This window comes from Tupaia chinensis, unplaced genomic scaffold (genome assembly GCF_000334495.1).
Source record: "Tupaia chinensis unplaced genomic scaffold, TupChi_1.0 Scaffold000047_1, whole genome shotgun sequence".
In the NCBI taxonomy this organism is placed as follows: domain Eukaryota; kingdom Metazoa; phylum Chordata; class Mammalia; order Scandentia; family Tupaiidae; genus Tupaia; species Tupaia belangeri.
Genome location: NW_006159505.1, coordinates 4909748 through 4928794, shown reverse-complemented (window position 1 = coordinate 4928794; position 19047 = coordinate 4909748). Strand labels below are relative to the sequence as shown.

The following is a 19047-nucleotide window of genomic DNA, read 5'->3' as shown; positions in this document are numbered from 1 at the left end:
TAGAGCATAGCCTGCATAACCCTGTACGAGTTCACTGGATGAGTCACCTTTTAAAACGTGGTGCTGGACATATTGAGAGTTCATTGCCACTGCAGTGGTCTCGAACATGTCCTTAACTCAATTAAAGCTACAAAAGTTATATAGAGGGCCTGGTGGTTAAGACGGCTGGATACCACACGGCCAAGTGTGAGGTTCAAGTCTCAGACCTAGCAGCTTGGAAAACGAGCCAGGACCATGTATGTGCATGCCCAAAATCCTGAGAGGAGAATGGAGTAGAAGGGACTGCAGTGTGTCCATCCCCCTGGGGGGTGATTCTCACTTTCCCTCTCACTCTTTGTCTCTGTTGCTCTCTCTCTCTCTCTCTCTCTCTCTCTCTCTCTGATGAGCACACACATCATATAGGAAAAAAAATAAATACTAGGGATCAGCAGGTGGTGTAATGGTTATGTGGCTAGATTCCGATCTAGTCGATGGCAGTTCAAGTCCTGGACCTGGTATCTTAAAACTCATACTGGGTATGTGTGCATGCATGCCTAAGATCCCAAGAGAAGAACGGAGGAGAAAGGATTGTGGCGTGGCCATCCCCCCAGAGGGTGATTTCTCACTTTCTGTCTCTGTCTACCCAGAGAGTGCACGCACTCTATAGCAAAAATCTCTCTCAAAAATAAAATAATAATAATAATAAATAACCCAAGTGATAAGAACACTGATTATGAAACAAACAGCATGATAGGTATAAGGAGCCTTCAAAAAGTTCATCTTATGAAAAAAGTTATGCATGAATTTCAAAATGTTTTTCTACCAAAATAAATTTATACCTTAATTCCACTTTTCCATGAACTTTCTGAAGTACCCTCACATACATGTTCCCTAGTGTTTACTGAATACCTCATACATAGGGTGGATTTGGCAATTGCTACTCACCATACTCACAAAGTACACAAACCAATTAAGCTCTAAGAACAGTAAATAATGCAAAGGTGCCATAAGAAAGGTTAAAAAAAAAAAAAACTTTAAGAGTTCTTGACATGGTAAAGATCCCACCCAGTAGAAGCAGGGACATCAAAGGCTGCAAGGGTGGCAGTATTTGGATGGATTAAGTAGTACTGAAAAGCTGAATGGCAGTGAAGGAAAGTCCCGCACAGACTGAACACCTTTAGCCAAAGCATGACAGTGGGCGAACACAAGCTGCATTCACAGAAATTAAATAGAGGTCCAATTTGTTCAGCTTCCGTGATGTGGAAATTATTCAGAATCCTAGAGAAGGAAGTAGTGGGAGACAGAGCTGAAAATGTAGGTTGGGAGGGCTAGCGCACTAAAAGACTTGACACACAGGCTGAAAGGAGAAGACAGCTACGGACAAGAGGGCTCCTGAAAGGTATCCAACAGTGCATGCAGGGCAATGATCAGAGCTGCATTTTAGGAAAGCTTACTCTGGTATTGTCAAATAAGATGAACTGCGGAGGCAAACTGTCCAAGTACCATTAGGAGGCTATTATAAAATATCCACATATATTAGACGTAGTAAGAGCTCAAGCTGCATCAACACCAATGGTTATAAAAAAGCGAAAGAAAGAAAATATAAAAGCAGACGCAGAACCAAAAGTGCCATAGAAAAGACTGAACTTGAGTTGATGGAGAGAAGGAAGTCCGAGATTTGAAGACATTCAGTAGGCAATGAGAATGTACTCTATACCCTTAAGCAAAAGGATAAAAAATGAGAGTATGCCTTAGCAAAATTAATCAGGCAGTGGTGAGCAAGACAGAATGGATACACAGAGACCAGAGTCCACAGGGCTGCCAGGAAATAGCTGCAATAATCCAGCCCTTTAGAGATGCCGATCTGAGCATGGATTATGGCAATGGAGACAGAAAGGTAGCCGAGGATACCAGAGTTATTTCACAGAACAACTCAAAAGAGTCTAGTGACTGAATAGGGTGGATGAAAGAAAGAAATCAATCAAACCAGAATACAAAATCTGAAGCCTGAATAAATGGAGGAAAACTAAAATGTGGAAAATTAGAAAGGAAAAGCAAACCCAATGAGAAAAATGAAAGAGTTTCTTATAAAGGATAATAATTTGGAAATGGGTCAGCAGGTAGCATGGTGGTTAAGGTGCCAGATTTCCACATGGCTGACCATGGTTCAAGTCCTAGACCCAACAGCTTGAAAATCACAACAGATAAATAAATTTAATTTAAAAAAAATAAAATAAAAAAAGAGAGAAAGGAGAAGAAGAGATAAATAAATAAATAATTTGGAAATAACAATTTCCATGGATAAATGATCAGAAACTACAGAGACATAGTGAACTCGAATTTTGAGTAACAAGCTGCACTACCGATGACAACAAAGTGATATATTTGTTAGTTTGTTTGTTTTTAAAGAAAGAGAAATGGTATATTTCAACAGAACATCTAATGATCTGCTTCTACAAAAGCTTCATTGACTTGCTCGGCAAGTATTTACTGAATTATTTCCTCTATGCCAGGCACAGTAGGAAGCACCAGGAATAAACTGGTAATGAAGACAGACACTGTCCCTGTCCTCACACACCTCACAGCTTAGCAGGAAAGAGAGATGAGCAAATGTACAATCCAAATATAATGGCACAGGGTCAGGATTTCCAGTTTCAGGACAACTCCTCATTCTGACATGAGAAAGCAGGTGAATGGACGTCCCATTCACCTCACTAAGGAACACAACAAGAAGTTTTGTGAGGGGGGGGAAGGGGGATTGTGTTGAGTTTGGGCCATTCAGAGTATATGTGTCTCTGAAAGATCTAAACAATATGACACAAGTTTAGATATAAGAAAATCTTGATTGGAGATGATGATATGGGATGGACTGAATCATCCAGACAAAATACAAGAAGAGAAAAAGGCCCAAGTGGAAGACTGAGAACAATAGCTTAGGGCTCTACTGAAACTTTTGCCCTAGAACCCAATAGCATTCTAGACTTTGAAAACCCTAAGTGAGCTTTGCAAATAGCCATCCTACTCACTTAGGTAAAATAAGAAATCATGATGGGCAATTAAAAAAAAAAAAAAAGGTTCATCCAACTACCTGAGCATATTTTCAGACATAATGAGAATACTTTTAAAAATGCAGTATTTATTTGCATGATTGCTCCTAAAATAGCTACCTGATGAAGTAGAGCCTGTGCTCTTACATTGGTTTAGACCTTTTAAGTGTCAGCCAAGTTTAAACAGAGTCAGTTGTACAAGTATCTCTGCTAAGCATCAGCAAGCCCTGGACCCGCTCTGGCTCTGAGCTCTGATGAAGCCCAGATGCCACTGGGCTGTTAAGGAGAGAAGGTGAGACCCTTCTTAAACACTAAACCTGAGCAGAATGCACACGTTTCCCCAGATCTGCTCCAAGGTTTGAAACAACAGAGGATGTTTTTCTTCTGCCTTAAGTCCCTCTGAGCATGATCACAATGATAGTAACACCCCACAAGTAGGAAGTAGACTGAGTATTGCCAGTGCTACTTCCCCAGGGGAGGACCGAGAGGGGCCCTGTGGAAATCACTGTCCCTAAAGTTAAGGCTACTTTAGGACAGACACAGTAACAATGGGATCCTAAAGGACATCATTCACTCATGGGAAAATACTCACTAAGCAAAATCTTTGCTAAACTCTGAGACTATAAATGTGACTAAAGCCTAAACCTCAGTCCTAAAGAGGCATGTGCTCTAATAAGGAGAAAAGACGTAACACAAATTACTCTGACTGTGAGACAGGAAAGAGGGCACCCCGGATGACATGTTCACTAGCCCTGGTGGGGGAGATGGTGGTGGAAAATTCCCAGCTTCATAGAAGAAACCATTTAAACTGAAATTGACTTGTCAGGGGAAAGAAAGGGTCAACATATCCTTATTACAAATCTAAAAAGAAATAGTAATAATAAATTTTCAAACTTTTAACAAAACAAAAGTTTAAACTCCCTGTATCCCCTGGTGAAGACAAATTTGCAGTTCTGTTTAGGTTTACTTCTCAAGAATCTAAAACATGGCTAGGAAGAACTATGCTTGGATTTGAATTTTCCAGTATTAAAACTCTCAAAAGCTCAAGAACTGTGCTAAGGAGACAGAATCCTCCAAATTCATACCAGAAAACATGGCATTTTCCCAGAGTATTCTCTGGCTTCAATGAAGAGAGAGAATGTAGACCACACTGCAGCAGCAGGATTTATAAATATGAATTACAGGATAAGATGATTTTCCAAACATCTGTCAAAAATTAATTTGATCCAAGAGAAAAGGGGAGGGGGGAGGTGAAGAGACTCGGAGGGAAGCCAAATATAATGACTAATGGGTGGAACTATTGTGGACTTTGGTGGGTTGGTAGCCTCATGGGCATTGCATGCCCATTCTATAATAATAAATACCCAAAGTCATATAAACTAAGCACACTATACCATTCAAAGTGTTCATGAAATTGACCAGTGCACATCATTAGCTAAATGTAAAGATGGTATATTGCTTTGTTTTTATTTTTTGTTTTGTTTTGTTTTGTTTTTATGCCAGAGAGTATGTGGGCATGAGAGAGAGAGAGAGAGAGCACTCCCAAGAGGGCCTGGTCATGCCTTAATCCTTTTTCTTCCAGCTTTCCATCCCATTGGATCCCAGCATGAGCACACGCACCCAGCACATTTTCAAACTGCCAGAGCCAAGACTTGAACACTAGTCAGCCATGTGGAATCCAGCATCCTTTGCATAGAGCTTAACCGCTGGGGTGGGGGGGAGCGGGGGCTGGCCCAAAACATGTTACTTTGACATGCTATTGGAAATAGAATTAAATATAGAGATGCCATGTGGCAACAGTAGGCAAGAGAACAGTCTTCAAATGAATCAGACCTGGGCCCAAAGCATGGAACAGCTACTTACTATCTATGTGTTCATCAATCAGTGGTTTAATACCTTCTTCTAGGTTACTTCACTCTGTTCTCTTTTTTTTAAAGGGTTTTGTCATAGGGTACGTGCGCTCACTAGAGAGAAATCATATCCTGGGGGAATGGTCACACTACAATACCTTCTCCTCTAGGGATTTTTGGTATAAATGCACACACACATAGTGTGATTTTCAAGTCACCAGGTCTGGGACTCGAACTACTATTGCCCATGTGAAAGTCCAGCACTATTTTTGTTTTGTTTTGTTTTTTTTTGTTTTTTTGGGGGGTTTTTTGAGAGATTTTTTGCTATAGGGTGCATGGTCACCAGAGAAAGAGAGAGAAAGAGAGAGAGGGATGGTCACGCCACAATCCCTCCTCCTCCATTCTCCTCTTGGGATTTTAGGCACTCATGCACATGTACCCGGCATGAGTTTGAAGCTTCTGGGTCTTGGACTTGAACCGTAGTTGGCCACGTGGGAGTCCAGTATCTTAACCACTATGCCACCTCCTGGCCCCAGAGAGAGAGGAGAGAGAGTCCAGCATCTTAACCACCATGCCATCTGCTGGCCCCAATTACTTCACTCTTAAACGAGGATAATAACTACCTCTAGGTTGTTCTACCTATCAAATAAGAACAGGTAAAGTATCTGGTATGGTATCTGGCACTCAGTAAATGAAAGCAATGGAAGTTTTTAAAAGCTCTGTACCCACCTGGTATGATTTTTTTACCAGATGATCACACCCACTCTAATAGTTCAGGAATGAAATTTTACTGCGTTTAAACTTAGCTCAGATACCTACATGTTTTTAAATAAAGCCAACAGCCTCTGAGAACCCGTCTAGTCTCTGTTTCTGCTATTCTGTAATGGGAGCAGGGGACAGGGGCAATTAGGAAAAAAATTTTAAAAACTGAACCGAATATGCCTAAGAACAAGCTATGTTTATGATTTTCTAACTTTTCCTTGATGGTGTACTGAAAGACCTGGACAGAAATTATAGCATATCCAGCTCTCTGTTGTTAAAATACAGCCTCTACTTGGGACACTTAATCCTACTTTTGAATGTTCTGCTTGTGCACTGCATGGAGCGTGCTTTGGAAACAAGTTACTATGCATTAATATGAGAAGCAAGAGGAAGGAAATAGCCACCTTTTAAACTTCTCAGTTCTATAAAGTTAACTACATGGAAATCTCTTCATTCTTCAGGGTTTCTGGATCTTCATCTTGGACATAAAAATACTAATATGTGCCTATCTAAATTGCTATGTATTAAATATGGTATCTCTAGCAGCATTTAATCAGTTGAGGAAATCAAATGACGAAAATCATCTAGCCATTATCTTTGCAGGGGTGACATGATACAACGAAGAAAGTGTACATCTAAAAAGAGAGATCTGATCCCAGTTCTTCCACTAACTCGTCCTACTATCTTGCCCATTCATTTACTTCCTTTTGTTAAAGAATTATTTAATTTTACTTATTATTATTGTTTCAATTTGACCAGAGAGAGACAGAGAAAGAGTGAGAGGGAGAGTGAGAAAGCAAGCCACCAGGTCTAGGACTCAAACCCTGGTCAACCATGTGGGCGTCCCGCTACCCACTGGCCCCTTATCTATTTCCTACATGCTTACTGTATACCACCTATTAGACACCTGCTACTGAACCTGGCATTAGATACAAAATGAAGATATAATTTGGGACTAGGTGGTGGCACAGTGGTAAAACACAACACTTTTCGAGGCAGTCCCAGATGGGAAAGTTGCTGGTTCAAATCCAGAGACCTCCCTGAGTACACCAGGCATTACACAGAGACCAGAGTCCACAGGGCTGCCAGGAAATAGCTGCAATAATCCAGCCCTTTAGAGATGCCGATCTGAGCATGGATTATGGCAATGGAGACAGAAAGGTAGCCGAGGATACCAGAGTTATTTCACAGAACAACTCAAAAGAGTCTAGTGACTGAATAGGGTGGATGAAAGAAAGAAATCAATCAAACCAGAATACAAAATCTGAAGCCTGAATAAATGGAGGAAAACTAAAATGTGGAAAATTAGAAAGGAAAAGCAAACCCAATGAGAAAAATGAAAGAGTTTCTTATAAAGGATAATAATTTGGAAATGGGTCAGCAGGTAGCATGGTGGTTAAGGTGCCAGATTTCCACATGGCTGACCATGGTTCAAGTCCTAGACCCAACAGCTTGAAAATCACAACAGATAAATAAATTTAATTTAAAAAAAATAAAATAAAAAAAGAGAGAAAGGAGAAGAAGAGATAAATAAATAAATAATTTGGAAATAACAATTTCCATGGATAAATGATCAGAAACTACAGAGACATAGTGAACTCGAATTTTGAGTAACAAGCTGCACTACCGATGACAACAAAGTGATATATTTGTTAGTTTGTTTGTTTTTAAAGAAAGAGAAATGGTATATTTCAACAGAACATCTAATGATCTGCTTCTACAAAAGCTTCATTGACTTGCTCGGCAAGTATTTACTGAATTATTTCCTCTATGCCAGGCACAGTAGGAAGCACCAGGAATAAACTGGTAATGAAGACAGACACTGTCCCTGTCCTCACACACCTCACAGCTTAGCAGGAAAGAGAGATGAGCAAATGTACAATCCAAATATAATGGCACAGGGTCAGGATTTCCAGTTTCAGGACAACTCCTCATTCTGACATGAGAAAGCAGGTGAATGGACGTCCCATTCACCTCACTAAGGAACACAACAAGAAGTTTTGTGAGGGGGGGGAAGGGGGATTGTGTTGAGTTTGGGCCATTCAGAGTATATGTGTCTCTGAAAGATCTAAACAATATGACACAAGTTTAGATATAAGAAAATCTTGATTGGAGATGATGATATGGGATGGACTGAATCATCCAGACAAAATACAAGAAGAGAAAAAGGCCCAAGTGGAAGACTGAGAACAATAGCTTAGGGCTCTACTGAAACTTTTGCCCTAGAACCCAATAGCATTCTAGACTTTGAAAACCCTAAGTGAGCTTTGCAAATAGCCATCCTACTCACTTAGGTAAAATAAGAAATCATGATGGGCAATTAAAAAAAAAAAAAAAGGTTCATCCAACTACCTGAGCATATTTTCAGACATAATGAGAATACTTTTAAAAATGCAGTATTTATTTGCATGATTGCTCCTAAAATAGCTACCTGATGAAGTAGAGCCTGTGCTCTTACATTGGTTTAGACCTTTTAAGTGTCAGCCAAGTTTAAACAGAGTCAGTTGTACAAGTATCTCTGCTAAGCATCAGCAAGCCCTGGACCCGCTCTGGCTCTGAGCTCTGATGAAGCCCAGATGCCACTGGGCTGTTAAGGAGAGAAGGTGAGACCCTTCTTAAACACTAAACCTGAGCAGAATGCACACGTTTCCCCAGATCTGCTCCAAGGTTTGAAACAACAGAGGATGTTTTTCTTCTGCCTTAAGTCCCTCTGAGCATGATCACAATGATAGTAACACCCCACAAGTAGGAAGTAGACTGAGTATTGCCAGTGCTACTTCCCCAGGGGAGGACCGAGAGGGGCCCTGTGGAAATCACTGTCCCTAAAGTTAAGGCTACTTTAGGACAGACACAGTAACAATGGGATCCTAAAGGACATCATTCACTCATGGGAAAATACTCACTAAGCAAAATCTTTGCTAAACTCTGAGACTATAAATGTGACTAAAGCCTAAACCTCAGTCCTAAAGAGGCATGTGCTCTAATAAGGAGAAAAGACGTAACACAAATTACTCTGACTGTGAGACAGGAAAGAGGGCACCCCGGATGACATGTTCACTAGCCCTGGTGGGGGAGATGGTGGTGGAAAATTCCCAGCTTCATAGAAGAAACCATTTAAACTGAAATTGACTTGTCAGGGGAAAGAAAGGGTCAACATATCCTTATTACAAATCTAAAAAGAAATAGTAATAATAAATTTTCAAACTTTTAACAAAACAAAAGTTTAAACTCCCTGTATCCCCTGGTGAAGACAAATTTGCAGTTCTGTTTAGGTTTACTTCTCAAGAATCTAAAACATGGCTAGGAAGAACTATGCTTGGATTTGAATTTTCCAGTATTAAAACTCTCAAAAGCTCAAGAACTGTGCTAAGGAGACAGAATCCTCCAAATTCATACCAGAAAACATGGCATTTTCCCAGAGTATTCTCTGGCTTCAATGAAGAGAGAGAATGTAGACCACACTGCAGCAGCAGGATTTATAAATATGAATTACAGGATAAGATGATTTTCCAAACATCTGTCAAAAATTAATTTGATCCAAGAGAAAAGGGGAGGGGGGAGGTGAAGAGACTCGGAGGGAAGCCAAATATAATGACTAATGGGTGGAACTATTGTGGACTTTGGTGGGTTGGTAGCCTCATGGGCATTGCATGCCCATTCTATAATAATAAATACCCAAAGTCATATAAACTAAGCACACTATACCATTCAAAGTGTTCATGAAATTGACCAGTGCACATCATTAGCTAAATGTAAAGATGGTATATTGCTTTGTTTTTATTTTTTGTTTTGTTTTGTTTTGTTTTTATGCCAGAGAGAATGTGGGCATGAGAGAGAGAGAGAGAGAGCACTCCCAAGAGGGCCTGGTCATGCCTTAATCCTTTTTCTTCCAGCTTTCCATCCCATTGGATCCCAGCATGAGCACACGCACCCAGCACATTTTCAAACTGCCAGAGCCAAGACTTGAACACTAGTCAGCCATGTGGAATCCAGCATCCTTTGCATAGAGCTTAACCGCTGGGGTGGGGGGGAGCGGGGGCTGGCCCAAAACATGTTACTTTGACATGCTATTGGAAATAGAATTAAATATAGAGATGCCATGTGGCAACAGTAGGCAAGAGAACAGTCTTCAAATGAATCAGACCTGGGCCCAAAGCATGGAACAGCTACTTACTATCTATGTGTTCATCAATCAGTGGTTTAATACCTTCTTCTAGGTTACTTCACTCTGTTCTCTTTTTTTTAAAGGGTTTTGTCATAGGGTACGTGCGCTCACTAGAGAGAAATCATATCCTGGGGGAATGGTCACACTACAATACCTTCTCCTCTAGGGATTTTTGGTATAAATGCACACACACATAGTGTGATTTTCAAGTCACCAGGTCTGGGACTCGAACTACTATTGCCCATGTGAAAGTCCAGCACTATTTTTGTTTTGTTTTGTTTTTTTTTGTTTTTTTGGGGGGTTTTTTGAGAGATTTTTTGCTATAGGGTGCATGGTCACCAGAGAAAGAGAGAGAAAGAGAGAGAGGGATGGTCACGCCACAATCCCTCCTCCTCCATTCTCCTCTTGGGATTTTAGGCACTCATGCACATGTACCCGGCATGAGTTTGAAGCTTCTGGGTCTTGGACTTGAACCGTAGTTGGCCACGTGGGAGTCCAGTATCTTAACCACTATGCCACCTCCTGGCCCCAGAGAGAGAGGAGAGAGAGTCCAGCATCTTAACCACCATGCCATCTGCTGGCCCCAATTACTTCACTCTTAAACGAGGATAATAACTACCTCTAGGTTGTTCTACCTATCAAATAAGAACAGGTAAAGTATCTGGTATGGTATCTGGCACTCAGTAAATGAAAGCAATGGAAGTTTTTAAAAGCTCTGTACCCACCTGGTATGATTTTTTTACCAGATGATCACACCCACTCTAATAGTTCAGGAATGAAATTTTACTGCGTTTAAACTTAGCTCAGATACCTACATGTTTTTAAATAAAGCCAACAGCCTCTGAGAACCCGTCTAGTCTCTGTTTCTGCTATTCTGTAATGGGAGCAGGGGACAGGGGCAATTAGGAAAAAAATTTTAAAAACTGAACCGAATATGCCTAAGAACAAGCTATGTTTATGATTTTCTAACTTTTCCTTGATGGTGTACTGAAAGACCTGGACAGAAATTATAGCATATCCAGCTCTCTGTTGTTAAAATACAGCCTCTACTTGGGACACTTAATCCTACTTTTGAATGTTCTGCTTGTGCACTGCATGGAGCGTGCTTTGGAAACAAGTTACTATGCATTAATATGAGAAGCAAGAGGAAGGAAATAGCCACCTTTTAAACTTCTCAGTTCTATAAAGTTAACTACATGGAAATCTCTTCATTCTTCAGGGTTTCTGGATCTTCATCTTGGACATAAAAATACTAATATGTGCCTATCTAAATTGCTATGTATTAAATATGGTATCTCTAGCAGCATTTAATCAGTTGAGGAAATCAAATGACGAAAATCATCTAGCCATTATCTTTGCAGGAGTGACATGATACAACGAAGAAAGTGTACATCTAAAAAGAGAGATCTGATCCCAGTTCTTCCACTAACTCGTCCTACTATCTTGCCCATTCATTTACTTCCTTTTGTTAAAGAATTATTTAATTTTACTTATTATTATTGTTTCAATTTGACCAGAGAGAGACAGAGAAAGAGTGAGAGGGAGAGTGAGAAAGCAAGCCACCAGGTCTAGGACTCAAACCATGGTCAACCATGTGGGAGTCCCGCTACCCACTGGCCCTTTATCTATTTCCTACATGCTTACTGTATACCACCTATTAGACACCTGCTACTGAACCTGGCATTAGATACAAAATGAAGATATAATTTGGGACTAGGTGGTGGCACAGTGGTAAAACACAACACTTTTCGAGGCAGTCCCAGATGGGAAAGTTGCTGGTTCAAATCCAGAGACCTCCCTGAGTACACCAGGCATGCACAGACTGAGGGTGGGTCGCAGTATCAAGGTCCTGAGGAGGATACTGTCTCTCTCTCTCTGAGTCATGGAAGAAATATACATATTTTTTAAAGTTAAGATACAGTTTATGCCATCGAGAAAGGAAGACAAATAGACCATTGCAGAATACATTTTAACTTACTGACACAGTTTCTAACAGAGGTATATCTCAAGGGCTTAAGGAACAAAGAGCAGCAGCAATTCGCCATATAGAACAGTGAAAGCGAGTCATTTAACCTCCCTGTGACTCAATTTTCTTATGAAACAAATAATGATAATAACATTGGGTCCTCGGGAAAGTCAGGATGTGTTTTTCTATGCAAAAGTGCATATTGACTTTTTAGACAACCCAATAGTTGCCCTAGGGGACAGCAGGTAGTAATGTGGTGGTTAAGGCACTAGACTCCCACATGGCTGACCATGGTTTGAGTCTTGGACCTGGTGGCTTGAAAAATCACACCAAGCATGTGTGCATATATACATGCCCAAAATCCCAGAAGAATGGAGGAGAAGGGATTGTGACTTCCTTTTCCCACTGGGAGGTGATTTCTCACTTTCCCTCTCACTGTCTCTCTCCTCTTTTTTTTTTTTAAAGAATTATTTAATTTATTTATTCATCCATTTATTTTAATTTGATCAGAGAGAGACAGAGAGGGAGAGGGAAAGTGAGAAAGCAAGCCACCAGGTCCAGGACTTGAATCATGGTTGGCCATATGGGAGTGTTCAGAGCCTTAACCACCATGACACCTGCTAGTCCCCTGTCTCTCTTTGTCTCTCTCCAACAAATAAACACACCCTATGGCAAAAACTAAAAAGTTGCCCTATCTTCCTCCAAGGCTATTGTAACAAAGAGGTAGATTTAGAGATAAATCCTTGAAGGTTAAAGGGCCATAAAAGCACACAGTGATTTTGTTATACACACTCCAATAAAAATACACAATTACTGTTGACTCTTGAACAATATGAATTTAAACTGCACAGGTGCAATTAAACATGGATTTTTTTTCAACAAATATATTGAAAAATTTTTGGAAGATTTGTGACAGTATGTCAAAACTTCACAGCCAAGAGAAATATAAACAAATTGTAAAGATGCTTATGAAATCGTAACCGCATAAAATTAACTGCAGTCCATACTGTCCTACTGTAATAATTTTGTAGTGCTGCAGCTGCAACTGAGATGAGCTCAAACATTCGACACTAACCACTTCTGCATGAGTGGTTCCTCTCTTCAGTAAATTGCGTGTCATGTAAAAACTGATCCTTGGGAACCAGCAGTTAGCGTAATGGCTATGTCGCTGGATTCCCACGTGGTCGACCGCGGTTCGCGTCCTGGACCCGGTGGCTTAGAACTCAAGCTGGGCACGTGTGCGTGCATGCCCAAGATCCCGAGAGGAGACTGGAGGAGAAGGGATTGCGGCGTGACCATCCCCCGTGGGGGATGATTTCTCGCTTTCTGTCTCTATGTCTCTCTCTGTCTGTCTGGCGAGCGCACGCACCCTATAGCGAAAACCTCTCAAAAAAAAAAAAAAAAAAAACTGATCCTTCACGGTTCTCACGTGTTTTTCAAAATGTTTAGTACAACCTTGAATAACACCTCGGGACCCATACCTAGCGCCACTAGTCGTGCAGGAAGTGCTCCCAAGAACCAGAGGAAAGTCATGATGTTACCAAAACAGGTGGCTTGCTTGCTTGGTACTGAAGAGTGAGGTATGCAGCCCGGGTGGCCCGCCATTTCAATTGTAGGCCATTCGTGGTTAAGTTTTTGAGGAATCAAAAAGCCATAAGCAGGTCAGGTGATAGCACTGTGGCAATCCAACTGAACGCACATGGCAAATGTCCTGAGTTCTCGCCCAAGAACTCCCTGAGCTCAGAACTCTCTGAGCACACGGGGCAAGCACATGCATGCCTGCGATCTAGGCCCGCCCAGGCTGGAGGGGGAACAGCAATGTGAAGACCCTGCTGGTGCAGATCTCTCTGTAGCTTTCTCTCTCATATAGAAAAAATAAATGAATAAACTTTTTAAAAAAGTCTTATGCAATTGTCAACTGCACAGGGAATTGCCACTCCTAACCCCCACACTGTTCAAGGGACAACTGAACAGGCCAAGAGAAAATTCTACTTTGGTCTAAGTTATCATCTATAGCATAAAACTTGCTTGCCATGTCAAGTTCATTAAGACATGAGGTTCCCCATATCTCAGTTTCTCTACCTATGAAGTATGAGTATTGAGCTAGATAACTCTAATATTCCCATTGACCAATTAATTTAGATTTTCTTACTTTTTTTTTTTTTGGAGAGATTTTCGCTATAGGGCGCGTGCGCTCACCAGACAGACAGAGACATAGAGACAGAAAGCGAGAAATCACTCCTCAGGGGGGAAGGCCATGCCACAATCCCTTCTCTTCCATTCTCCTCTCGGGATCTTGGGCACGCACGCACACGCGCCCAGCGTGAGTTTTAAGCCACCGGGTCCGGGACACGAACCGCGGTCGACTACGTGGGAGTCCAGCGACATAGCCATTACGCTAACTGCTGGTTCCCGATTTTCTTACTTTTTATATAAAGAACCTAAGACAAAGAAAGGTTAAGAGATTTGTTCAAGTAAGCATCACAATAAACCCAGAATTAGAATCAAGTCTTCTGTGCTGGTCCTAAGGCCTGGGAGTTAAGGAATCTGATTCTACAAGGCCAAGTACACGGCCCAAATCCCAGACCCAACAGTTTAAAAAACACTGGACATATGGGACCAGCAGTTAGCGTAATGGCTATGTCGTTGGACTCCCACGTAGTCGACCGCGGTTCGTGTCCCGGACCCGGTGGCTTAAAACTCACGCAGGGCGCGTGTGCGTGCGTGCCCAAGATCCCGAGAGGAGAATGGAGGAGAAGGGATTGCGGCGTGACCATCCCCCCTGGGGGGTGATTTCTCGCTTTCTGTCTCTATGTCTCTCTCTGTCTGTCTGGCGAGCGCACGCGCCCTACAGTAAAAATCTCTCCAAAAAAAAAAAAACACTGGACATGTGTGCATGCGTACCTAAAATCTCAACAGGGAGGGGAAGTAAATGGAGAAAAGATTGTGGCATGACCACACCCCTGGGAGGGTGCTTTTGTCCTCTCTCTGGCGAGTACACATGCCCTATGGAAAGTTAAAAAGAAAAATAAATTTGGAATTAGAATTCAGGTTTTATTTTTCTCAAAAGTGTCATGTCTTAAAAATACAAAAGAAGGAATTTTCACTTGTATAGGTTCTTAAAATAGATGCTAAGACCTGCCATTGTCCCTAAATCTTCCAGCTCAGCCTGTATACTGGGGATGATGAAATTATGTGGTTACTTTTGTGAAATTCATCACCAAATTGCTATTTCAATCTCCTGAGAATTTCTTTCATTCAACAAGATTTGATCCTTTTGACTTGATTCTAATCCTTTCATTTTATTCTATTAAAATGAGAAAGTACTGCCATCTACTGGACTCTAAAGATATTGCTGCTTTTAGAGATACCTAAAGTTTTGGAGAAAAGAATTCTCAGTAGTCTATCGCTTCTTGCACTTTTTCAATAGCAGAACTGGTTACTCTGCCAGTATACATAAGATAAATATCAAAAGTCAAGCCTAGGGGTAAAGTAAGACAGGAGAAATACTATTGCCTCAAGATTTCTATTCTTAGTTGTTGCTATTTTACCATAAACACAGCAGGCACTCTGCCCTCACTAATAAAATGTTAATAAGCACCTAGATATGCCAAGCGCTGTGCCATTGATTCAATATCACTACAGTCATATGCTTTGGAGATGCAGACCCTCTTGGCATGGATTTAGAGCCTAGGAACTAGTCGATTTATTCATTTATTTGTTTGTTTGTTTGTTTTTAAGAGAGATTTGCTGCTATAGGGTGCATACACTCACTAGAGAGACAAAGACAGAGAGAAGACGAGAAATGACCCTCCGGGGAGATGACAACGCTGCAATCCCTTCTCCTCCATTCTCCTCTTGGGATCTTGGGCATGCAAGCACAAGCGCCCAGCGTGAGTTTCAAGCCTCCAGGTCCAAAACTCAAACCACAGTCAGCCATGTGGGAGTCCAGTGACATAACCATTATGCCATCTGCTGGTCCCAGTCATTCTATTTATTATAAGTATACCAGGCTTGTAATGTACATCGGCACACTGAATCTCCAAAATAACCTAAGAAGAGGTAGGATTTGTTATTTCCATGTACAGATAAGGAGACAAACCCAGGAATGACTCCATCTGCTCAGGACTTCCTAGGTAAGCAGCAGAAATCACTGGAATTAAATCCCAATTCTTAATCACTAGTAAACATCCTCCCAGAGTAGCTGCCAGCAGACCCCCAAAAGAGCAGTTGCCAAAAGGAAAATCAGTTGAAGATAATTGTACATAGACATACCAAAGGCAAAATCTGAACTGGGATCTGGAAGGTTTTTAGCTTACTCAATAAGAAATGAGTTTTCCCTTTAAAAAGCTTTTGCCATAAGCCACATTAAACAATAAGCTTGCAGTGACTGTCACACGACTCTATTTACACAGAGACTTCCAGGGTTACAGCTACCTCATACACCTGCAAGGCACACCCTGCAGCAAACTAAACCATACCATTAAGAGAATCTTCTTACCTTCTGTTCATATGGAGCACCATAGTAGCCATCATTCAGCCCAAAAATTATTTCATTTTGGTTGCGGGCATGAATCTAAAGAGAGGAGGAGACACAACATTAGTTCTCATTCCAATTACATTTTAATATCACGAGAGAATGACCATTTTTTTTTTTTTGAGAGGTTTTTGCTACAGGGCACGTGCGCTCACCAGAAAGACAGCAAGAGATAGAAAGCAAGAAATCACCCCCGCAGGGATGGCCACACCACAATCCCTTCTCCTCCATTCTCCTCTCAGGATCTTGGGCACACATGCACATGCACCCAGCGTGAGTTTAAGCCACCAGATCCGGGACTCGCACCATGGTCAACTACATGGGAGTCCAGCGACATAGCCATTACACTAACTGCTGGTCCCAAGAATGACAATTTTAACAGAACCATTTGGAGACTGAGAAACAGGCTGGCTTTATCTAAACAAACTAATAGAAAACAAACCATTTATTAAAAGACCTGGTAATCAATTGCATATTTCCTGCTTTAGTCAACATTTCACAAAATCACCCATGAGATCACAGACACCACTGTTTGCATGTATTTTCCACAGATAGTTCTTTAGGTTGTTATAAAATGGCTATTCCTGAAAATAGGGAGTTCTGAGGCTTTGTCATACTGTATACATTCCCTGATCTCAAAGAAAACATGATCTAGTAAGTCTATAAGAGTGTGTTTTAAAAACGAGGTCCCAGGGCCAGCCCTGTAGTTTGGTAATTAAGAAAGCTTGATCCCCTATAGTTAACCGTGATTCCAATTCCAGCCCTAGCAGCTTGAGGAATATGACAGCCATGTGTATATGCATGCCCCAAATCCCAAAAAGATGGAGGAAAAGGAATTGTGGAGGGACCACACCCCACGGGGGGTAGTTTTCTCCCTCTTCACCCTGTCTCTCTGTCTCTCTCTGGCAAGCATGTACACTCTTTGGCAACTAAAAATAATAATAATAATAAAATAAATTTTAGGAAAATGAAGCCCTAGCGAAAACATAAAAGATTAATACTGTTTTCTATTTTCAAAAAGACAGTTTAAAGATGACAATACTGAGTCCCCGAAGTGAAAAATGTCTACTGAGTTACTGTCTGCATACCACTCTCTTTCAGATGCCACTGGCTGCGCTTCAGTCAGTGGTACCCCAAACCAAGCTTCATCTAAAAGGTGGGAGGAATAAAGCTTTAGAAATTGAAGAACTGAGATCAAACACAACTCTAAATAGTAGAAAGTACCTAGCTGTGAAATACGAGATTTAGTTACTTCATCAGAAAGAGTTGTGGCTTAAAAAAAACTTCCTTTGCTTCTACAGTAAAGAAAGAATATGAAGGTTCAAGTGGGAAAAGGCAAAAAAGATTGCTAGCACAGAACACTGGCTCTCTTGTTTCTCTAGCTACAGATGAAATGGCCAAAGCCAGCAGCAAACGTTCCTGTGAATACTAACATGACCTCCACATTTCCTGTCTTTACTGTGAAGGTAAAATTAACCACGCTCCTGGTTACCTGCATCTTTTCCTGAACTGAATAATAAGATTAGTCTGCAATCACAAATTCATGATCAAAAGTATAAACTAGTCTCAGGAAGTTTTCATCTTATAGGAGAAAAGAGAAGGGCCAGCAAGTGATGTAGTTAAGGCACTGGACTCCCACATGGCCGACTACGGACTGAGTCCTGGACCTGGTGGCCTGAAACTCATGCCGGGCATGTATGTGTCTACATCCAGAATCCTCAGGAAGAGAGTAAAGGAGAAGGGCATGGCTATCCCCCTGGGCCCCCAGAGGGTGATTTCTCACTTTCTGTCTGTCTCTCTGGCAAGTGCACATACATACCCTATAGCAAAAATATTTCTTAAAAAAAAAAAAAAATCGAAGGCCATCCTCAATGGTCAGAAAATCTCCCTAGCAGGTTTAGAGTTCTGTAATAGAAAGAAGCACCATCTTCCATGAAATGCAGACACTTCCAAATGAAAGATAAGCAAGTACTTAATATCACACTCTATCCAGGGAGGGCCAAGTAGTCACACACATCACAGCAGGCTCTGAGAGATCAGCCAGAAGACAGCCACCACCAAAGGAGAGGAGCAAGGCCCAAACCAGAAGTCATTATTTTCTTTCTTTCCTTTTCATTTTCTTTCCTTTTTTTTTTTTTCTGAGAGAGATTTTTGCTATAAGTTGTGTGCACTTGCCGGACAAACACAAAAAGACAGGGAGACAGAAAGCGAGAAATCACCCCCCGGGGGATAGCCACACTGCAATGCCTTTTCCCCTATTCTCCTCTCAGGATTTTGCACAGGCGTGTACACACGCCCAGTGTGAGCTTCAAGCCACCAGGTCCAGGACTCGAACCTCAGTCACCCACATGGGAATCCAGCACCTTAAGCACTATGCCACCTGCTGGTCCCAGAAGTCACTATAGTCTAACTTTTAATTAAGACCAGCTTTTAAAGCTGTAAGAGCTTAAAATGTAGTTAAGGAACATACACATTCCATTTAGTAGAATGGTGGTTAACAGAAGCTTAGGAGTGAGAGCAGAGTGGCCATACTTTGGGGAGATATTAGTCAAAGAATACAAAATTTCAGTTAGATGGGAGGAATAATTTCAAAAGATCTATTGTACAACAGTGACCACAGTTAACAAACTTAAACGTTAAAATTTTTCAAAACTAAAATGTGGTAAGTAAAATGAGGGTAAAGACTAATTTTTAACCTGAAGAAACACACAGAATTAAATTGTTTCTTTAAAAAAGAAACA

The 19047-nt window shown here is 41.1% G+C and overlaps 1 protein-coding gene across 1 annotated transcript in view; it reads right to left on the bottom strand.

Moving 5' to 3' along the window:
* The window catches only part of UVRAG (UV radiation resistance associated), a 309776-nt gene that overhangs the window by 245685 nt on the left and 45044 nt on the right, over positions 1–19047 (bottom strand). Inside the window, exon 5 of the mRNA XM_006141150.3 lies at positions 16271–16345. Coding sequence (XP_006141212.1) covers positions 16271–16345 — 75 coding nt within the window. The remainder of the gene's footprint in view (positions 1–16270; positions 16346–19047) is intronic.